Source organism: Pseudophryne corroboree, chromosome 3, assembly GCF_028390025.1.
Source record: "Pseudophryne corroboree isolate aPseCor3 chromosome 3, aPseCor3.hap2, whole genome shotgun sequence".
Taxonomy (NCBI): domain Eukaryota; kingdom Metazoa; phylum Chordata; class Amphibia; order Anura; family Myobatrachidae; genus Pseudophryne; species Pseudophryne corroboree.
This window is the reverse complement of record NC_086446.1, coordinates 16,580,814-16,604,778: the sequence shown is the minus strand read 5'-3', so window position 1 is coordinate 16,604,778 and position 23,965 is coordinate 16,580,814. Positions and strand designations below refer to the sequence as shown.

Sequence of the window (23,965 nt, the reverse complement as noted above, 5' to 3'; positions counted from 1 at the left end):
GTGTAGCGACAGTGCGGGTGAGGGGTACATATGGCACATAAGGGAGTGTATAGCGGTAGTGTGGGTGAGGGGTACAGCCGGCACATAAGGGAGTGTATAGCGGTAGTTTGGATGAGGGGTACAGACGGCACATAAGGGAGTGTATAGCGATAGTGTTGGTGAGGGGTACAGACGGCACATAAGGGAGTGTATAGCGGTAGTGAGGGGTACAGACGGCACATAAGGGAGTGTATAGCGGTAGTGTGGGTGAGGGGTACAGACGGCAGATAAGGGAATGTATAGCGGTAGTGTGGGTGAGGGGTACAGACGGCACATAAGGGAGTGTATAGCGGTAGTGTTGGTGAGGGGTACAGACGGCACATAAGGGAGTGTATAGCGGTAGTGCGGGTGAGGGGTACAGATGGCACATAAGGGAGTGTATAGCGGTAGTGCGGGTGAGGGGTACAGACGGCACATAAGGGAGTGTATAGCGGTAGTGAGGGGTACAGACGGCACATAAGGGAGTGTATAGCGGTAGTGTTGGTGAGGGGTACAGATGGTACATAAGGGAGTGTATAGCGGTAGTGTTGGTGAGGGGTACAGATGGTACATAAGGGAGTGTATAGCGGTAGTGTGGGTGAGGGGTACAGACGGCACATAAGGGAGTGTATAGCGGCAGTGTTGGTGAGGGGTACAGACGGCACATAAGGGAGTGTATAGCGGTAGTGAGGATGAGGGGTACAGACGGCACATAAGGGAGTGTATAGCGGTGGTGAGGGGTACAGATGGCATATAAGGGAGTGTATAGCGGTAGTGCGGGTGAGAGGTACAGACGGCACATAAGGGAGTGTATAGCTTTAGTGCGGGTGAGGGGTACAGACGGCACATAAGGGAGTGTATAGCGGTAGTGTTGGTGAGGGGTACAGACGGCACATAAGGGAGTGTATAGCGGTAGTGCGGGTGAGAGGTACAGACGACACATAAGGGAGTGTATAGCGGTAGTGTGGGTGAGGGGTACAGACGGCAGATAAGGGAGTGCATAGCGGTAGTGCGGGTGAGAGGTACAGATGGCACATAAGGGAGTGTATAGCGGTAGTGCGGGTGAGGGTTACAGACGGCACATAAGGGAGTGTATAGCGGTAGTGTGGGTGAGGGGTACAGATGGCACATAAGGGAGTGTATAGCGGTAGTGTGGGTGAGGGTTACAGAAGGCACATAAGGGAGTGTATAGCGGTAGTGTGGGTGAGGGGTACAGATGGCACATAAGGGAGTGTATAGCGGTAGTGCGGGTGAGGGGCACAGACGGCACATAAGGGAGTGTATAGCCGTAGTGTTGGTGAGGGGTACAGATGGTACATAAGGGAGTGTATAGCGGTAGTGTGGGTGAGGGGTACAGACGGCACATAAGGGAGTGTATAGCGGTAGTGTGGGTGAGAGGTACAGATGGCACATAAGGGAGTGTATAGCGATAGTGCGGGTGAGGGGTACATATGGCACATAAGGGAGTGTATAGCGGTAGTGCGGGTGAGGGGTACAGACTGCACAGAAGGGAGTGTATAGCGGTAGTGTGGGTGAGGGGTACAGACGGCACATAAGGGAGTGTATAGCGATAGTGCGGGTGAGGGGTACAGATGGCACATAAGGGATTGTATAGCGGTAGTGCGGGTGAGGGGTACAGAAGGTACATAAGGGAGTGTATAGCCGTAGTGCGGATGAGGGGTAAAGATGGTACATAAGGGAGTGTATAGCGGTAGTGTGGGTGAGGGGTACAGATGGCACATAAGGGAGTGTATAGCGGTAGTACGGGTGAGGGGTACAGACGGCACATAAGGGAGTGTATAGCGGTAGTGCGGGTGAGGGGTACAGGCGGCACATAAGGGAGTGTATAGCGGTAGTGTGGGTGAGGGGTACAGACGGCACATAAGGGAGTGTATAGCGATAGTGCGGGTGAGGGGTACAGATGGCACATAAGGGATTGTATAGCGGTAGTGCGGGTGAGGGGTACAGAAGGTACATAAGGGAGTGTATAGCCGTAGTGCGGATGAGGGGTAAAGATGGTACATAAGGGAGTGTATAGCGGTAGTGTGGGTGAGGGGTACAGATGGCACATAAGGGAGTGTATAGCGGTAGTACGGGTGAGGGGTACAGACGGCACATAAGGGAGTGTATAGCGGTAGTGCGGGTGAGGGGTACAGGCGGCACATAAGGGAGTGTATAGCGGTAGTGCGGGTGAGGGGTACAGATGGCACATAAGGGAGTCTATAGCGGTAGTGCGGGTGAGGGGTACAGATGGCACATAAGGGAGTCTATAGCGGTAGTGCGGGTGAGGGGTACAGACGGCACATAAGGGAGTGTATAGCTTTAGTGCGGGTGAGGGGTACAGATGGTACATAAGGGAGTGTATAGTGGTAGTGCGGGTGAGGGGTACAGATGGCACATAAGGGAATGTATAGCGGTAGTGTGGGTGAGGGGTACAGACGGCAGATAAGGGAATGTATAGCGGTAGTGTGGGTGAGGGGTACAGATGGCACATAAGGGAGTGTATAGCGATAGTGCGGGTGAGGGGTACAGATGGCACATAAGGGAGTGTATAGCGGTAGTGTTGGTGAGGGGTACAGATGGCACATAAGGGAGTGTATAGCGGTAGTGCGGGTGAGGGGTACAGATGGTACATAAGGGAGTGTATAGTGGTGGTGAGGGGTACAGACGGCACATAAGGGAGTGTATAGCGGTAGTGCGGGTGAGAGGTACAGACGGCACATAAGGGAGTGTACAGCGGTAGTGCGGGTGAGATGTACAGACGGCACATAAGGGAGTGTATAGCGGTAGTGCAGGTGAGAGGTACAGACGGCACATAAGGGAGTGTATAGCGGTAGTGCGGGTGAGGGGTACAGATGGCACATAAGGGAGTGTATAGCGGTAGTGTGGGTGAGGGGTACAGACGGCACATAAGGGAGTGTATAGCGGTAGTGCGGATGAGGGGTAAAGATGGTACATAAGGGAGTGTATAGCGATAGTGCAGGTGAGGGGTACATATGGAACATAAGGGAGTGTATAGCGGTAGTGCGGGTGAGGGGTACAGACGGCACAGAAGGGAGTGTATAGCGGTAGTGCGGGTGAGAGGTACAGACGGCACATAAAGGAGTGTATAGCGGTAGTGCGGGTGAGGGGTACAGATGGTACATAAGGGAGTGTATAGCGGTAGTGCGGGTGAGGGGTACAGATGGTACATAAGGGAGTGTATAGCGACAGTGCGGGTGAGGGGTACATATGGCACATAAGGGAGTGTATAGCGGTAGTGTGGGTGAGGGGTACAGACGGCACATAAGGGAGTGTATAGCGGTAGTGGGGGTGAGGGGTACAGAAGGCACATAAGGGAGTGTATAGCGGTAGTGAGGGTGAGGGGTACAGACGGCACATAAGGGAGTGTATAGCGGTAGTGTGGGTGAGGGGTACAGACGGCACATAAGGGAGTGTATAGCGGTAGTGTTGGTGAGGGGTACAGATGGCACATAAGGGAATGTATAGCGGTAGTGCGGGTGAGGGGTACATATGGCACATAAGGGAGTGTATAGCGGTAGTGCGGGTGAGGGGTACAGACGGCACAGAAGGGAGTGTATAGCCGTAGTGTTGGTGAGGGGTACAGATGGTACATAAGGGAGTGTATAGCGACAGTGCGGGTGAGGGGTACATATGGCACATAAGGGAGTGTATAGCGGTAGTGTGGGTGAGGGGTACAGATGGTACATAAGGGAGTGTATAGCGACAGTGCGGGTGAGGGGTACATATGGCACATAAGGGAGTGTATAGCGGTAGTGTGGGTGAGGGGTACAGCCGGCACATAAGGGAGTGTATAGCGGTAGTTTGGATGAGGGGTACAGACGGCACATAAGGGAGTGTATAGCGATAGTGTTGGTGAGGGGTACAGACGGCACATAAGGGAGTGTATAGCGGTAGTGAGGGGTACAGACGGCACATAAGGGAGTGTATAGCGGTAGTGTGGGTGAGGGGTACAGACTGCAGATAAGGGAATGTATAGCGGTAGTGTGGGTGAGGGGTACAGACGGCACATAATGGAGTGTATAGCGGTAGTGTTGGTGAGGGGTACAGACGGCACATAAGGGAGTGTATAGCGGTAGTGCGGGTGAGGGGTACAGATGGCACATAAGGGAGTGTATAGCGGTAGTGCGGGTGAGGGGTACAGACGGCACATAAGGGAGTGTATAGCGGTAGTGAGGGGTACAGACGGCACATAAGGGAGTGTATAGCAGTAGTGCGGGTGAGAGGTACAGACGGCACATAAGAGAGTGTATAGCGGTAGTGCGGGTGAGGGGTACAGATGGTACATAAGGGAGTGTATAGCGGTAGTGGGGGTGAGGGGTACATATGGCACATAAGGGAGTGTATAGCGGTAGTGGGGGTGAGGGGTACATATGGCACATAAGGGAGTGTATAGCGGTAGTGTGGGTGAGGGGTACAGACGGCACATAAGGGAGTGTATAGCGGTAGTGGGGGTGAGGGGTACAGAAGGCAAATAAGGGAGTGTATAGCGGTAGTGAGGGTGAGGGGTACAGACGGCACATAAGGGAGTGTATAGCGGTAGTGTGGGTGAGGGGTACAGACGGCACATAAGGGAGTGTATAGCGGTAGTGTTGGTGAGGGGTACAGACGGCAGATAAGGGAGTGTATAGCGGTAGTGCGGGTGTAGGTTACAGATGGCACATAAGGGAGTGTATAGCGGTAGTGTGGGTGAGGGGTACAGATGGCACATAAGGGAGTGTATAGCGGTAGTGTGGGTGAGGGTTACAGACGGCACATAAGGGAGTGTATAGAGGTAGTGAGGGTGAGGGGTACAGACGGCACATAAGGGAGTGTATAGCGGTAGTGTGGGTGAGGGGTACAGACGGCAGATAAGGGAATGTATAGCGGTAGTGTGGGTGAGGGGTACAGACGGCACATAAGGGAGTGTATAGCGGTAGTGTTGGTGAGGGGTACAGACGGCACATAAGGGAGTGTATAGCGGTAGTGAGGATGAGGGGTACAGACGGCACATAAGGGAGTGTATAGCGGTAGTGCGGGTGAGGGGTACAGATGGCATATAAGGGAGTGTATAGCGGTAGTGCGGGTGAGAGGTACAGACGTCACATAAGGGAGTGTATAGCTTTAGTGCGGGTGAGGGGTACAGATGGTACATAAGGGAGTGTATAGCGGTAGTGCGGGTGAGGGGTACAGATGGCACATAAGGGAATGTATAGCGGCAGTGTGGGTGAGGGGTACAGACGGCAGATAAGGGAATGTATAGCGCTAGTATGGGTGAGGGGTACAGACGGCAGATAAGGGAGTGTATAGCGGTAGTGCGGGTGAGGGGTACAGATGGCACATAAGGGAGTGTATAGCGGTAGTGCGGGTGAGGGGTACAGACGGCAAATAAGGGAGTGTATAGCGGTAGTGAGGATGAGGGGTACAGGTGGCACATAAGGGAGTGTATAGCGGTAGTGTGGGTGAGGGGTACAGATGGTACATAAGGGAGTGTATAGCGGTAGAGTGGGTGAGGGGTACAGACGGCACATAAGGGAGTGTATAGCGGTAGTGCGGGTGAGGGGTACAGATGGCACATAAGGGAGTGTATAGCGGTAGTGAGGGGTACAGATGGCACATAAGGGAGTGTATAGCGGTAGTGTGGGTGAGGGGTACAGATGGCACATAAGGGAGTGTATAGCGGTAGTGCGGGTGATGGGTACAGATGGCACATAAGGGAGTGTATAGCGGTAGTGTTGGTGAGGGGTACAGATGGTACATAAGGGAGTGTATAGCGGTAGTGTGGGTGAGGGGTACAGATGGTACATAAGGGAGTGTATAGCGGTAGTGTGGGTGAGGGGTACTGATGGTACATAAGGGAGTGTAAAGCGGTAGTGAGGGTGAGAGGTACAGACGGCACATAAGGGAGTGTATAGCGGTAGTGCGGGTGAGAGGTACAGACGGCACATAAGGGAGTGTATAGCGGTAGTGTGGGTGAGGGGTACAGATGGTACATAAGGGAGTGTATAGCGGTAGAGTGGGTGAGGGGTACAGACGGCACATAAGGGAGTGTATAGCGGTAGTGCGGGTGAGGGGTACAGACGGCAAATAAGGGAGTGTATAGCGGTAGTGAGAAAGAGGGGTACAGACGGCACATAAGGGAGTGTATAGCAGTAGTGCAGGTGAGGGGTACAAATGGCACATAAGGGAGTGTATAGCGGTAGTGTGGGTGAGGGGTACAGATGGTACATAAGGGAGTGTATAGCGGTAGTGCGGGTGAGGGGTACAGACGGTACATAAGGTAGTGTATAGTGGTAGTGAGGGTGAGCGGTACAGACGTCAGATAAGGGAGTGTATAGTGGTAGTGCGGGTGAGGGGTACAGATGGCACATAAGGAAGTGTATAGCGGTAGTGTGGGTGAGGGGTACAGACGGCACATAAGGGAGTGTATAGTGGTAGTGCGGGTGAGGGGTACAGATGGCACATAAGGGATTGTATAGCGGTAGTGTTGGTGAGGGGTACAGATGGTACATAAGGGAGTGTATAGCGGTAGTGTGGGTGAGGGGTACAGACGGCACATAAGGGAGTGTATAGCGGTAGTGTGGGTGAGGGGTACAGATGGTACATAAGGGAGTGTATAGCGGTAGAGTGGGTGAGGGGTACAGACGGCACATAAGGGAGTGTATAGCGGTAGTGCGGGTGAGGGGTACAGACGGCAAATAAGGGAGTGTATAGCGGTAGTGAGGATGAGGGGTACAGACGGCACATAAGGGAGTGTATAGCAGTAGTGCAGGTGAGGGGTACAGATGGCACATAAGGGAGTGTATAGCGGTAGTGCGGGTGAGGGGCACAGATGGCACATAAGGGAGTGTATAGCGGTAGTGAGGATGTGGGGTACAGACGGCACATAAGGGAGTGTATAGCAGTAGTGCAGGTGAGGGGTACAGATGGCACATAAGGGAGTGTATAGCGGTAGTGCGGGTGAGGGGTACAGATGGCACATAAGGGAGTGTATAGCGGTAGTGTTGGTGAGGGGTACAGACGGCACATAAGGGAGTGTATAGCGGTAGTGCGGGTGAGGGGTACAGACGGTACATAAGGTAGTGTATAGTGGTAGTGAGGGTGAGGGGTACAGACGGCAGATAAGGGAGTGTATAGCGGTAGTGCGGGTGAGGGGTACAGATGGCACAAAAGGGAGTGTATAGCGGTAGTGGGGGTGAGGGGTACAGACGGCAGATAAGGGAGTGTATAGCGGTAGTACGGGTGAAGGGTACAGATGGTACATAAGGGAGTGTATAGCGGTAGTGAGGGTGAGGGGTACAGATGGCACATAAGGGAGTGTATAGCGGTAGTGCGGGTGAGGGGTACAGACGGCACATAAGGGAGTGTATAGCGGTAGTGAGGGTGAGGGGTACAGATGGCACATAAGGGAGTGTATAGCGGTAGTGTTGGTGAGGGGTACAGATGGTACATAAGGGAGTGTATAGCGGTAGTGTGGGTGAGGGGTACAGACGGCACATAAGGGAGTGTATAGCGGGGGTGAGGGGTACAGACGGCACATAAGAGAGTGTATAGCGGTAGTGTGGGTGAGGGGTACAGACGGCACATAAGGGAGTGTATAGCAGTAGTGTGGGTGAGGGGTACAGGCGGCACATAAGGGAGTGTATAGCAGTAGTGTGGGTGAGGGGTACAGACGGCACATAAGGGAGTGTATAGCGGTAGTGTGGGTGAGGGGCACAGACGGCACATAAGGAAGTGTATAGCGGTAGTGTGGGTGAGGGGTACAGACGGCACATAAGGGAGTGTATAGTGGTAGTGCGGGTGAGGGGTACAGATGGCACATAAGGGAGTGTATAGCGGTAGTGTGGGTGAGGGGTACAGATGGTACATAAGGGAGTGTATAGCGGTAGTGTTGGTGAGGGGTACAGACGGCACATAAGGGAGTGTATAGCGGTAGTGTGGGTGAGGGGTACAGACAGCACATAAGGGAGTGTATAGCGGTAGTGTGGGTGAGTGGTACAGATGGCACATAAGGGAGTGTATAGCGGTAGTGTGGGTGAGGGGTACAGACGGCACATAATGGGAGTGTATAGCGGTAGCGTGGGTGAGGGGTACAGATGGCACATAAGGGAGTGTATAGCGGTAGTGTGGGTGAGTGGTACAGAAGGCACATAAGGGAGTGTATAGCGGTAGTGCGGGTGAGGGGTACAGACGGCACATAAGGGAGTGTATAGCGGTAGTGTGGGTGAGGGGTACAGATGGCACGTAAGGGAGTGTATAGCGGTAGTGTGGGTGAGGGGTACAGACAGCACATAAGGGAGTGTATAGCGGTAGTGAGGGGTACAGATGGCACATAAGGGAGTGTATAGCGGTAGTGTGGGTGAGGGGTACAGACGGCACATAAGGGAGTGTATAGCGGTAGTGTTGGTGAGGGGTACAGACGGCACATAGGGGAGTGTATAGTGGTAGTGCAGGTGAGGGGTACAGACGGCAGATAAGGGAGTGTATAGCGGTAGTGTGGGTGAGGGGTACAGATGGCACATAAGGGAGTGTATAGCGGTAGTGCGGGTGAGGGGTACAGCGGCACATAAGGGAGTGTATAGCGGTAGTGCGGGTGAGGGGTACAGACGGCACATAAGGGAGTGTATAGTGGTAGTGCGGGTGAGAGGTACAGACGGCACATAAGGGAGTGTATAGCGGTAGTGCGGGTGAGGGGTACAGACGGCAGATAAGGGAGTGTATAGCGGTAGTGGGGGTGAGGGGTACAGAAGGCACATAAGGGAGTGTATAGCGGTAGTGTGGGTGAGGGGTACAGATGATCTAGGTCCACCTTCCAAGATCTTAACCACAGAATGCGGCGTACGAGAATGAATGTAGCAGACGCCTTGGCGGCTAGCACTCCAGCCTCAGATGATGGTTCCTGGCTATAACAAGAAGTGGTTTTAATATGAGACAGATATAGTCTGCCTTCCTCAGACATATCGTCAGGCAGCTCCTTCTCCAGTGCCTGAACCCAAGCTTCTATAGTCTTTGCAACCCAGGAAGCAGCTATTGTGGGTTTATGTATAGCCCTGTTTAAGGGAATAAATAGATTTCAGGCAACCCTCATTATGTTTATCTGTCGCTTCCCTCAGAGAGGTGACAGTAGAAACAGGTAGATGATACAACGAGGCGGGTGACATGAGAGTCCACTGGCGGTGGATCGTCCCATTGTTACAGAACTCTGCTGGTAGAGGATAATGAGCTAAAGTCCTTTTAGAGACAGGGAACTTCTTACTGGGGGTAGTCCAGGGTTCCCGTCTAATGTCCAATAAGTAATCAGAATGGGGTAATTCACCTTCTGCTTTTTAAACATATAAGATTTCTTAGCCACTGTAGTGGGTTCCTCCTCATCTGAGAGTTGGAGAATATGCTTAATAGCATCCACAAGGGCATTTAAACTAACACAAGATGATGGCTGATGACTCCTGATGTATGAGATACACCAGAGAGTGTGGGGAGGAGACTGGTCAGATCTCTGGGCTGGTAACACACAGTGACATGATGTGAGGGGGAGAGCAGGAGTATAATAGGGGCTGATGTATGAGATGCACCAGAGAGTGTGGGGACGAGATTGGTCAGATCTCTGGGCTGGTAACACACAGTGACATGATGTGAGGGGGAGAGTAGGAGTATAATAGGGGCTGATGGCTCCTGATGTATGAGATACACCAGAGAGTGTGGGGAGGAGACTGGTTAGATCTCTGGGCTGGTAACACACAGTGACATGATGTGAGGGGAGAGCAGGAGTATAATAGGGGCTGATGTCTCCTGACTCTCCCACTGGGCAAATACATTTCCCTCATTTGTTTGTCCTGACAGAGAATGGTATAGGATAATAGAGTGATGTAGTGACTAAGAAAGAAGAATATGTGACACATTTTGTTTATTACTCACCTGTGCTGATATCTGTAGGGATTTCCTCCTCCGTACACTGCTGATTACCCCTCACATACATCTCTTCTTCTCCCTCTATATCTTCTGCCTTCATATCAGTCACATACGTCTCTTCTTCTCCCTCTATATCTTCTGCCTTCATATCAGTCACATACGTCTCCTCTTCTCCCTTTATATTATTTATCTTCATATCAGTCACATACATCACTTCTTCTCCCTCTATATCTTCTGCCTTCATATCAGTCACATACGTCTCTTCTTCTCCCTCTATATCTTCTGCCTTCATATCAGTCACATACGTCTCTTCTCCTCCCTCTATATCTTCTGCCTTCATATCAGTCACATACGTCTCTTCTTCTCCCTCTATATCTTCTGCCTTCATATCAGTCACATACGTCTCTTCTTCTCCCTCTATATCTTCTGCCTTCATATCAGTCACATACGTCTCTTCTTCTCCCTCTATATCTTCTGCCTTCTTATCAGTCACATACGTCTCTTCTTCTCCCTCTATATCTTCTGCCTTCATATCAGTCACATACGTCTCTACTTCTTCCTCTGTATCTTCTGCCTTCATATCAGTCACATACGTCTCTTCTTCTTCCTCTGTATCTTCTGCCTTCATATCAGTCACATACGTCTCTACTTCTTCCTCTGTATCTTCTGCCTTCATATCAGTCACATACGTCTCTTCTTCTTCCTCTGTATCTTCTGCCTTCATATCAGTCACATACGTCTCTTCTTCTCCCTCTATATTATTTATATTCATATCAGTCACATACGTCTCTTCTTCTTCCTCTGTATCTTCTGTCTTCATATCAGTCACATACGTCTCTTCTTCTCCCTCTATATCTTCTGCCTTCATATCAGTCACATACGTCTCTTCTCCCTCTATATCTTCTGCCTTTATATCAGTCACATACGTCTCTTCTTCTCCCTCTATAGCTTCTGCCTTCATATCAGTCACATACGTCTCTTCTCCCTCTATATCTTCTCCCATCATATCAGTCACATACGTCTCTTCTTCTCCCTCTGTATCTTCTGCCTTCATATCAGTCACATACGTCTCTTCTTCTCCCTCTGTATCTTCTGCCTTCATATCAGTCACATACGTCTCTTCTTCTCCCTTTATATTATTTATATTCATATCAGTCACATACGTCTTTTCTTCTCCCTCTATATCTTCTGCCTTCATATCAGTCACATACGTCTCTTCTTCTCCCTCTATATCTTCTGCCTTCATATCAGTCACATACGTCTCTTCTTCTCTGTCTATATCATTTATCTTCATATCAGTCAGCTGTTCCCCCTAAATAGATCAGAGAATATAAAGTGTAATGCCTGATGTTATTACTTGAGAGGAAACAGTATAATATCAGTGTATGAGACACACAGCTGCTCTGCACATCATATAACTTTGCATCTGGACAAACCATGCTGCATTACAAGGGGGCATATACATTTATTGTGATTGCATGCAGGGTAAATACTGGCTGCTTTTACATGGAACCCACAAGTATCGGGCAGTTTTATTCTTACACTGAAATTCAGATTTGATATTGGACACGCTCCTCCCAGATCTGCCCCCTGCACTGCAGCACGGTGTCACCTACTTGCTCTTATTTGCTTCACTCCCACCTCAGTATCAGCCCAGTGACAGTCACTTTGGTATATTGGTGAGACCCTAAATCCCACCTACCTGATCCTCCTGTGGGGTCCTGTGATTCTCCTCTGTACAATCCTGGGAATACAGAGGACGGGGACATCTCTCTGGGGTATCTCTGTTACTGGGCCCATCTGTAGGAGACACACAGTGACTGAGTACAGTGTATATCTGTGATTATCAGATGATGTGTGTATATAGGGGCCCCCATACCTGCTCTCCCCTGTACAATACATGACAGACTCCTCTTACCCAGTGATGTGAGGGGCCAGTGATTCTCCATCATCACGTCCTTGTACAGACCCCTGTGTTCCTCTATATACTCCCCCTCCTGTATGGAGACATAGACAGTGACATCCTGACACCTTATAGGAACCTGACACACAATGATACAGTCATCACCCAGACACATCCCCTGGTGTTACTGTATAATGCCCCATTTCCAGCAGTCACCTCTCCAGTCATCACCCAGACACATCCCCCGGTGTTACTGTATAATGTCCCATTCCCAGCAGTCACCTCTCCAGTCACCACCCAGAGACATCCCCTGGTGTTACTGTATAATGTCCCATTCCCAGCAGTCACTTCTCCAGTTACCAACCAGACACGTCCCCCGGTGTTACTGTATAATGTCCCATTCCCAGCAGTCACCTCTCCAGTCATCACCCAGGCACATCCCCTGGTGTTACTGTATAATGTCCCATTCCCAGCAGTCACTTCTCCAGTTACCAACCAGACACGTCCCCTGGTGTTACTGTATAATGCCCCATTTCCAGCAGTCACCTCTCCAGTCATTACCCAGACACATCCACTGGTGTTACTGTATAATGCCCTATTCCCAGAAGTCAACTCTCCAGTAATCACCCAGACACATCCCCTGGTGTTACTGTATAATGTCCCATTCCCAGCAGTCACCTCTCCAGTCATCACCCAGACACATCCCCTGGTGTTACTGTATAATGCCCCATTCCCAGCAGTCACCTCTCCAGTAATCACCCAGACACATCCCCTGGTGTTACTGTATAATGCCCCATTCCCAGCAGTCACCTCTCCAGTAATCACCCAGACACATCCCCTGGTGTTACTGTATAATGTCCCATTCCCAGCAGTCACCTCTTCAATCAGCAGCTGAATGATCTTGTTGGTGAGTTCCAGGATCTTCTGGTCATTGTCTCTCTCATGTATCAGTAAGTGAGGTGGAGGCCCCGTGATGAGGCTCTGGGTCCTGCTCAGTGCTCCTGACACACAGGGATGGCTGCTGGGTGTCTCACACTCACTGGACGTCTTCTTCACTACTGTGTAACCCTGTGTATTGTAAAGTACACTATCATTGTAAACATTTCACCTCACCTCCTAAGTCATGTCTCTACATTGTTACTATAGATATAAGTGATGTCACTGTGACGCTCCCAGATCTCCTCACCTTCCCCAGTCATGTCCCTGTATGATTACTATAGCTATAAGTGATGTCACTGTGACGCTCCCAGATCCCCTCACCTCCCCAGTCATGTCCCTGTATTATTATTATAGATATGTGACGTCACTGTGACACTCCCAGATCTCCTCACCTCCCGTCATGTCCCTGTATTATTACTATAGATATGTGATGTCAATGTGATACTCCCAGATCCTCTCCCCTCCCCAGTCATGTCCCTGTATTATTACTATAGATATAAGTGATGTCACTGAGACACTCCCAGATCCCCTCACCTCCCCAGTCACGTCCCTGTATTATTACTATAGATAATAGGATTTTGGTACTTACCAGGTAAATCCTTTTCTTTGAATCCATAGGGGTCACTGGAGTACTCTTGGGATATGGACGGGCTTCCGTAGGAACACAGCACTGAATATTTAAATTTAGTAACACTCCACCCCTCCATATCCCTGAGCACTTACTCAGTGTTTTTTACTGAGCCGAACAGGAATTAAGAGAGGTTAATAATGGAGTATTACATATAACATAACTGACAATAACGAAGTTAACCCATAACGTTACTGACAACTAACAGTTGACACCCTAACCAGCACTTGTAACTTGAACCAGTCGGTGAAAATGTGTTACCATAAGATCCTCAGAACTAACCCCAAGTAAGTAAACTGCTCTGGGTGGGCGTCCAGTGACCCCTATGGATTCAAAGAAAAGGATTTACCTGGTAAGTACCAAAATCCTATTTTCTTTTTCATCCACTAGGGGTCACTGGAGTACTCTTGGGACGTACCAAAGCTTCCCCCGTGGGCGGGAGAGCAGTTTGGCACTTGTAACACTAGGCGGCCAAAGCTAGATGCTGATGCCGCAAAAGTATCAAACTTGTAAAAGCGCACAAACGTGTGCACTGAAGACCATGTAGCCGCCCGGCAAAGCTGCGTCGCAGAAGCCCCACGACCAGCTGCCCATGAAGTTCCCACAGAACGTGTGGAATGAGCGGTTACTGACGTAGGCGGTTGTAACCTAGCATGAAGGTAAGCCTGGCGTATGGTCAGTTTTATCCATCTGGATAAAGTTTGTTTAGATGCTGGCCAACCCATCTTGGCAGCATCATAGAGAACAAATAACGTATCCGTCTTACGAACTGAAGACGTTCGGGTTACATAAACGCGTAACGCACGAACCACATCCAGAGTTCCAGACTGTGCTGTCAACACAGGAACTACTATTGGTTGATTGATGTGAAAAGATGACACTACCTTTGGTAAGAAGGCGGGATTCGTCCGAAGTTCCGCTCTGTCATCATGAAACACCAAATACGGTGGCTTGCATGACAAGGCACCCAAATCCGAAACACGCCTTGCCGAAGCTAAGGCTAAGAGAAAAATTGTTTTCCAAGTGAGAAACTTTATATCCACTTGTTGTAAGGGTTCAAAATATGAAGACTGTAAGAACTCCAAAACCAGATTCAAGTCCCATGGCGCTGTAGGTGGAATGAAAGGAGGCTGTACCCTGATTACACCTTGGAGAAAGGTGCGTATAGACGGCAATAGAGCCAATCGTCTTTGAAAGTAAATTGACAAAGCAGATACCTGCACCTTTAGTGTAGATAAACGCAAACCTCCATCTAAGCCTGATTGTAGAAACAACAAAAGGCGGCATAACTTGAAAGCTGATGTCGGAAATTTCCGAGCTTCACACCAACCTATATAGGCACGCCATATTCTGTAATAATGAGCTGCCGTAACCGGCTTCCTAGCTCGTAACATGGTTGGTATAACTGAATCTGGAATGCCCTCTCTTTTTAAGAGGGCGGTCTCAACAGCCACCCCGTCAAACGCAGCCGCGCTAAATCGGGGTAAAGAAAAGGACCCTGTTGTAACAGGTCTGGACGTATCGGGAGCGGCCACGGATCGTCTGCGAGTAATCCTCGAAGATCCGAGAACCAAGCTCTCCGAGGCCAATGAGGCGCCACTAGTATGACTGTGAGCGACTCTCCTTTGATCCGTTTTAGCACCAGAGGGAGCAGCGGAAACGGTGGAAACAGATACACCAGACTGTACGGCCACGCGACAGTGAGAGCATCCACCGCGACTGCCTTTGGATCTCTTGTTCTGGACACATACTGGGGCGTTTGATGATTGTGTCGAGATGCCATCAGGTCCACCTGAGGATAACCCCATCGCTGAACCAACATGTGAAACACTTCTGGATTTAATGACCATTCGCCTGGGTGAAGATCCCGACGACTGAGATAATCCGCTTCCCAGTTGTCCACTCCCGGAATGAACACGGCCGACAATATCACCTGGTGGTATTCTGCCCAATTGAGGATTCGAGCTACTTCCCGCATTGCCATGCGGCTTCTCGTTCCTCCTTGTTTGTTGATGTATGCGACCGCTGTCGCATTGTCCGACTGCACTTGGACAGGCTGAGAGCGAACCATGTGCACCGCTTGTCGTAGCGCATTGAAAATCGCGCGGAGTTCTAGAACATTTATTGACAGCAATTTTTCGTGATCCGCCCAGAGACCCTGGAGCTGACAATTTTGAATTACCGCTCCCCAACCTCTGAGACTGGCGTCCGTAGTTAGAATTATCCAATTGCAAACTCCGAACCGTCTTCCTGCGGTTAAATTGTGTTCCTTGAGCCACCATAGCAGAGAAACTCTTGCTATTGGTGACAACCTCACTCTGTGGTGAATCTGCAGATGCGAGCCCGACCACTGGGCAAGCACGTTCAGCTGAAATGGACGAGAGTGAAATCTCCCGAACTGAAGCGCCTCGAAAGCTGCCACCATTGTGCCTAACAGGCGAATGCACAAGTGTACCGACACTGTGCGTGGTTTGAGTACTAATTGTACTAGATGGCGTAGCATTTGTACTTTCTGTTGTGGTAGGTAAATCCTTTGATTGACCGTATCGAGAATCATACCTAGGAACTGAAGGCGTTGAGACGGAATCAGATGTGATTTCTTGAAATTGACAATCCAACCGTGGTGAACCAATACATTGTAAGTTAGCAGCGCATGTTGGGTAAGTATCTGTTGAGACGGAGCTTTGATGAGCAGATCGTCTAAATACGGAACTATCGTCACTCCCAGGGATCTGAGGTGAGCTATCATCACAGACATTACTTTGGTGAATACCCGAGGCGCTGATGACAGGCCAAACGGCAGAGCCTGAAACTGGTAATGGTTCTGGCGTATTGCAAATCGTAAGAATTTCTGATGAGGCTGCCAAATTGGAATGTGTAAGTACGCATCCTTGAGGTCTAGCGCAATCATAAATTCCTTGGTCTCTAACCCCGCAATCACCGACCGTAGAGACTCCATTTTGAATCTGTAGTAAGTTACGTACTGATTGAGGCCCTTTAAGTTCAATATTGGTCTGACTGAGCCATCCGGCTTCGGGACCACAAACAGGCTTGAATAATAACCCTGACCCTGTTGGTGTACAGGGACCGGAATCAACACTGCCGAATCCAGTAAGGACTGAATGGCAATTTGCAAAACTCTCCTCTTGTCGTCCGACAGAGGCAATCCTGTCTTGAAAAACCGCAGAGGCGGCAGACAGTCGAACTCTATTTTGTAACCTTTTAACACTAAATTGCGAATCCAGCCCTCCGCGGATGTGTGGAACCACGCCCCATGGAACGTCTGAAGGCGTGCTCCCACAATTGGAGAACCGAGATGGGCTGGTAACCCGTCATGCCACTGGCTTGTCGGTAACCTTAGCGTCTTGGCGAGTTGTGTTGGTTTGATGGAAACCACGTCCTCGACCACGTCTAGCAGGCGTGGCTGATCCTCTGCCACGTCCTCGAAAGGGCTGAGGTCTAAAGGATTTGAACGAAGGTCCAGCGTACCTTCTTCTTGGCGCAGGTGGAGGCAATGGTAAGAACACAGACTTACCTCCCGTAGCCTCCTTAATCCATGCGTCCAATTCTGGACCAAACAACTTCTTGCCATCGTAAGGCAACGCCTCTATACTTCGTTTGACCTCTGCCTCCGCTTGATAAGTACGCAGGTAGAGTGCTCTTCGTGCCGTAACTAGCGAAGATGAAATACGAGAAGTGAGCTGACAGACGTCAGTAGACGCTGTACAGAGATACTCTACAGCCTCAATCATTTGATTCACCTGAATTATCAGGTTTTCGTCATGTAAAGCCGATTTGAGTTCTGTAAGCCATATTATGAGCGCCTTAGTGACCCAAATGCCAACCAATCCAGGTCTTAGCATCACACCTGCTGCTACATACATGGATTTAAGCATAGTTTCTATCTTACGATCTGACGGATCTTTAAGCGTAGTAGCTGATGGCACTGGTATGGTTAATTTCTTGGTAAGCTTTGACACTGAAGAATCAACTATTGGTGGATTCTCCCATGTACCCGTTACCGATTCTGGAAACGGATAACTAGACTTAAATCTGCGAGGTATAGAAAACCGTTTATCTGGATTCTGTCTGGATTCTACTAACATCTGATTTAGAGAATCCGACACAGGAAAACTTACTGGCGTCTTCCGTCGTTTAGTAAATATGACCTGATCATTGGTGAGAGGCTGCTCAGCTTCAGGAAACCTTAGCGACTGCCGTACCGCTCTGATGAGATCATCAATGCCGGAACTGTTAACATCCTCGCCGTCTGACTCCACTTCGCCCTCCTCCCCCTCATCGTGTTCCGTGAGGTCTGGGATGGAATCGTCAGACTGCAACATAGCAGACACTGGAAAATCATAAGACATATGAAAATTATCCCGTTTGCCCAAAATGGATTTGGACCCTACGCAAGGCTGAGACGCCTCCGGTAGTTCTGGCGGTCTCACCCTAGACTCAGATCTTAGCGTTTCTCGCTCCAGACGAGCAGCGGTCATTTCAGTCTGAAATTTCTCCAGTACATTTACTAACATACCCCACGGAGGGTCCGGTGATGAAATTGGTTGCAAAACCGGAGCAGAAATGGTATTCTGAACGGAATCCACAAAACATACGTTACATGTGGTAGATCCAACCGGTAACACACTGCCACATACTTTGCAAATATGCTTTTTAGTTTTTGCTGGTGCCTTACTCATTATGGCGACAGACAATACAATACACAAAACACAGACACCTGCACGACTCAGTAAAATAGCAATAAGGTGGCTCTGTATATATATCCGGCCCAGTGCAATACACGTGGCCAGTACTATGAAATTTGATCCCAAATTCCCACGAACACCCCTGCGCCTCCGGTGGAGAAGAGATGTAGGACAGGAACGTTCTGGAATCACAGAGGAAGACACAGGAAGCTGTTAAAAATGGCTGCCCTGCTATACTTATACACATAATCACAGTGCATTCACTGATTATACTGTAACAATCCCTCTGCTGCTGCAGTATTTCACTGATATGTCCCCCCTGTAATGGCTGTTTATCTTATTACAGCGGCAGCGCAGCGTGTGGGCCCCCAGCGGGTATCGTAGAGCGCTACGTTGTCAGCTACCAAGGTAGCGCTGCTGTTCCGAGGTGCCTGGCCGGAGGCTGTGGCCTAACGGGCGGGTACCTGAGCGGGGAGAGCCGCGGCGCCTGCACGGAGGTCTGTGGCCGAACGTGTGGGCGCCTGAGTGGATAGAGCCGCTGCGCCTGCACGGAGGTCTGTGGCCGAACGTGCGGGCGCCTGAGAGGGGAGAGCCGCTGCGCCTGCACGGAGGTCTGTGACGAACGTGCGGGCGCCTGAGTGGAGAGAGCCGCGGTGCCTGCACGGAGGTCTGTGGACGAACGTGCGGCCGCCTGAGCGGGGTGGAATGGGCGGGCGCCTGAGCGGGAAGATGCCGGAGGCTGAGAGGGGAGAGCCGCTCCTTGCCGTCACCCAGCACTATGTCTCCACACGTCGGGGCGGCAGCGGGAGCTGACCGCCCCGTTTCACATACCTCACTCCTGCAGACGTGCGGAGGCTCCGACGGGGCTTTTCAGTAAGCGCCGGCCAGCCAGTGCAGGAGGATGTGAGGGCTGTGAGGGAGCTCTTTCAGAGAGGCCCGACACGCCCGTGCTGCAATCAGCAGCTGCACTATCCCTGACCCTGCCTTTTGGAAGGGGGACAGGGATGTGGTCAAACAGTAGAAAAAATAAAAATAAAAATAAATAAAAGTTTCTTCAACAAAACCGTGACTTCAGCTAAGCATGTGTTGCCACGTTCAGCACAGAAAAAACACTGAGTAAGTGCTCAGGGATATGGAGGGGTGGAGTGTTACTAAATTTAAATATTCAGTGCTGTGTTCCTACGGAAGCCCGTCCATATCCCAAGAGTACTCCAGTGACCCCTAGTGGATGAAAAAGAAATAAGTGATGTTACTGTGACGCTCCCAGTTCCCCTCACCTCCCCAGTCATGTCTTTGCATTATTTCTATAGATATAAGTGACGTCACTGTGACACTCCCAGATCTCCTGACCTCCAAAGTCATGTTGCTGTATTATTACTATAGATATAAGTGACGTCACTGTGACACTCCCAGACCCCCTCACCTGCCCAGTAATGTCCCTGTATTATTACTATAGATATAAGTGATGTCACTATGACACTCCTAGATCCCCTCACCTCTTCAGTCATGTATCTGTATTATTACTATAGATATAAGTGATGTCACTATGACACTCCCAGATCCCCTCACCCCTCCAGTCATGTCCCTGTATTACTATAGCTATAAGTGATGTCACTATGACACTCCCAGATCCCCTCACCTCCTCAGTCATGTCCCTGTGTTATTACTATAGATATAAGTGATGTCAATGTGACACTCCCAGATCCCCTCACCTCCCCAGTCATGTCCCTGTATTATTACTATAGGTATAAGTGATGTCACAGTGACGCTCCCAGATCCCCTCACCTCCCCAGTCATGTCTCTGTATTATTACTATAGATATGTGATGTCACTGTGACACTCCCAGATCCCCTCACCTCCCGTCATGTCCCTGTATTATTACTATAGATATGTGATGTCAATGTGACACTCCCAGACCCCTTCACCTGCCCAGTCATGTCCCTGTATTATTACTATAGATATGAGATGTCACTGTGACGCTCCCAGATCCCCTCACCTCCCCAGTCATGTCCCTGTATTATTACTATAGATATGAATGATGTCACTGTGACACTCCCAGATCCCCTCACCTCCCCAGTCATGTCCCTGTATTATTACTATAGATATAAGTGATGATAATGTGACACACTCAGATCCTCTCACATCCCCAGTCATGTCCCTGTATTATTACTATAGATATAAGTGATGATAATGTGACACTCCCAGATCCCCTCACCTCCCCAGTCAGCAGGTAGATGATTTCCAGTGTGAGATTTATTATCCTTCAGTCTTATGATTCTTGTCCTTTACCATTCTTAGTGCGCCTTGTAATAACACCTCTCGCTCCTCACAGCTGGATTGTCTAGGAATAAATATAACACACATCACATAGAACACATGTAACAGTCATATATGTAAGTGACCATTAAGTCTTCCATCCACCCTAAGCTGTAGAGCCCTGGTGTCTATCAGAGGTTCCCATTGTCATAAAGCGAGTACCTAAACCCTCTCACCCCACCCAGTGCTGCTGATTCACTGTCTTGCACGTAACAGCTGACCAGTCATGTCAGGATTTTCCTGTAGCTGCAGTCCAGAACAGCAAGGGTGCCTTCATCTTCCCTATGGTCCGCTGAGCGCTCCCAGCCATCCACAGCGTCCCTATGCTGCACATGACTCACACGTCCAATCCAATGCTAGAGCTCCCAACCTAAACTGCTCATTGTCACCTGTACGTTGCCAGTAGAATAAGTCTCCTAGGACTCCTGGTCCCCTGTGGCAGAAGCAGATCCCGGCTAATGAGCTCCGACCTCTCCATTCATTTACCTGAGTGCTCTCATTCCTGTGGGCTCAGCCTGCATCAGTACTCATCATTCTGCTGCTAGAGTTACCACCTGCTCCTGCTGTAATCAGCGCTTCCATCAACACCAGTGTGCTGTCTGCCTCCTCCAGCACGCAGCCTCCTAACCATGCACCACCTGAGTACTGAGCCGCTACTGACCGTCCTCGTTATTCAGCTGCTACCCAGATACACATGTAATAGTGTGATCACAGGCTGATCCATCCAGTACACACTGTAGCACTCATTGCACTAGGTATACTCTCTCTTTCCTACATTACAAATTGGCCTAACTTAATGAGGAGAAGGACCATTCATCCTCCTTGTTGTGTTTCTAGTAATAGCCAGTCCTGCCCTGCGGCCCCAGCTCGGGGTAAATGACAAACTTAGACCCAGCCTCATTAGAATGCTCAGCATCATACATAGCAGCACTGTATAATGTTACACCAATGCTCCTCTCCTGGCCTCACAACTTATATATATCATCTCTGTATTATTGTAATTATTTTTAAAGTCAAAACTCCCCACCAAATCATATATGCAGTGCTGGATTTCTAGAAAAAGGGTGTGTGGCCTCGCTGCAAGGGGCGTGGTCTTGCAGGAAAATACTACCTTATACTCCAGTTTTGCAACATGCACGCCTAGACATTGGCCACCACAGGGAAAAAAATCCTGATTCATGCACCTTACATTATTTGTCATTTTTCCTCATAGTAATGCCCCTTACACAATATGCCACACACCGTAATGTCCATTACATTATGCCACACACCATAATGCACCTTACATAATGCCACACACCGTAATGCCCATTACATTATGCCACTCACCGTAATGCCCATTACACAATATGCCACACACTATAATGCCCATTACACAATATGCCACACACTATAATGCCCATTACACAATATGCCACACACCGTAATGTCCATTACATTATGCCACACACCATAATGCACCTTACATAATGCCACACACCGTAATGCCCATTACATTATGCCACTCACCGTAATGCCCATTACACAATATGCCACACACTATAATGCCCATTACACATTAAGCCACTCATCCTAATGCCCATTACACAATATGCCACTCACTGTATTTCCCATTACATAATATGCCACTCAACGCAATGCCCATTACACAATATACCACTCACCGTAATGCCCAATACACAATATGCCACACATTGTAATGCCCCTTAAACATAATGCCCCCAGTATACTGCCATTATACACATAACTTCCCTAGTATAGTGCAAGTTACACATAATGTCCCCAGTATAGTGCCAGTTACACATTATGCCCCTAGAAGTGCCAGATATACATAATTCCCCTAGTAGTGCCATGTACACATAATTTACTCAGTATTTATTTATTTATTTATTACCAGTTATTTATACAGCACACACATATTCCGCAGCGCTTTAGAGAATATTTTCCTATTCACATCAGTCCCTGCCCCAGTGGACCTTACAATGTATATTGCCTATCACATGTACACACACATTCACGCTAGGTTTAATTTTGTTGGGATCCAAGTAACCTACCAGTATATTTATGTATTGTGGGAGGAAACTGGAGTACCCTGAGGAAACCTACGCAAGTACAGGGAGAATATATAAACTTCGCACAGTTAGGGCCATGGTGGGAACTGAACCCAGGACCTCAGTGCTGTGAGGCAGTAATGCTAACCATTACACCATCCGTACTGCCCACAGTAGTGCCAGGTACACATAATGCCTCAGTAAACTGCCAGTTACACATTAATGCCCCTAATAGTGCTAGATACACATAATTCCCCTAATAGTGCCTTGAACACATAATGGCCCCAGTAGTTGCAGGTACACATAATGCCCCCAATAGTGACAAGTAAACACAATTCCCCTAGTAGTGCCAGGTACACATTAGGCCCCTAGTAGTGCCAGATACACATAATTTCCTCAGTAGTGCCAGGTACAAAGAATTCCCCAAGTAGTGCCATATACACATAATTCCCCTAGTAGTGCCAGGTACACATAATTCCCCTAGTAGTGCCAGGTACACGTAATTTCCCTAGTAGTGCCAGATACACATAATGCCCTCAGTAGTGCCAGGTACACATAATGCCCCCAGTAGTGCCAGATACACATAATTCCCCTAGTAGTGCCAGGTACACATAACGACCCTAGTAGTGCCAGATACATATAATGCCCCTAGTAGTGCCAGATACATATAATGCCCCTAGTAGTGCCAGATACACATAATTCCCCTAGTAGTGCCATGTACACATAATGCCACTAGTAGTGCCAGGTACACATAATTCCCCCAGTAGTGCCAGGTACACAGAATTCCCCCAGTAGTGCCAGGTACACAGAATTCCCCCAGTAGTGCCAGATACACATAATTCCCCTAGTAATGCCAGGTACACAGAATTCCCCATGTAGTGCCAGGTACACTTAACTCCCCTAGTAGTGCCATGTACACATAATAAGTAAAAGTGTAATAAGTGACATAGGACAGAGCGCAGTGTTTCCGGATAAGTGACTTTCTGTGTATAATACACACTAGATACTGAGATTGTCATTCCCCATTATTACACAGAGTATAAATGTCACCATCATTCTCCTCCCTATACACATACATATTACACACATAGCACCCATTAACACATACATATATAATCACAGAGGTGTGTGCTACCCTATATCCTCACCCCTGCTACACAGCCCATAATGCTGCATCACAGGCTGCTCCAGCTGCACTATAACAAGGCAACAGAGGCTGCTCCCCCTGTAGTACAGCAACCTGATACCGGAGCTGCTCAACCTATAGAATAATAATAATAATCTCATTACCTGCTGCCAGACACAGCAATGGCTGCTATCTGCTCCTGCTGCCTTGTGGGAATGATAGAAGGAAGGCGGAGCTCAGACCAGGGGAAAATGGCCGCCGCTCCTGACGTCACTACACGGCATGTAACCTATTGCTGCTGCAGCTGTGCCGGACTGGTCTACAAGAAAATGGCCGCCGGCCTCCTGCACATTACAGGGGCGATGCTGT

At 49.3% G+C, this 23,965-nt stretch overlaps 1 protein-coding gene across 3 annotated transcripts in view; it reads right to left on the bottom strand.

The window, feature by feature from the left end:
• Nucleotides 1-23,807, bottom strand: part of LOC135056974 (oocyte zinc finger protein XlCOF7.1-like) — a 63,425-nt gene extending 39,618 nt beyond the window's left edge. For 2 of the 3 annotated variants that reach the window (XM_063962786.1, XM_063962788.1), the window contains exons 1-6: nt 23,761-23,807; nt 20,319-20,444; nt 12,707-12,898; nt 11,846-11,924; nt 11,630-11,727; nt 9,934-11,239 (exon numbers count right to left, since the gene is read on the bottom strand). In XM_063962786.1, the coding sequence (XP_063818856.1) occupies nt 9,934-11,239; nt 11,630-11,727; nt 11,846-11,879 (1,438 nt within the window). In that variant the 5' untranslated portion in view covers nt 11,880-11,924; nt 12,707-12,898; nt 20,319-20,444; nt 23,761-23,807. Of the gene's footprint in view, nt 1-9,933; nt 11,240-11,629; nt 11,728-11,845; nt 11,925-12,706; nt 12,899-20,318; nt 20,445-23,618; nt 23,706-23,760 lie in introns of those variants that run through there. The other variant, XM_063962787.1, reaches the window with a different exon arrangement.
• Nucleotides 23,808-23,965: the final 158 nt, after the last annotated feature.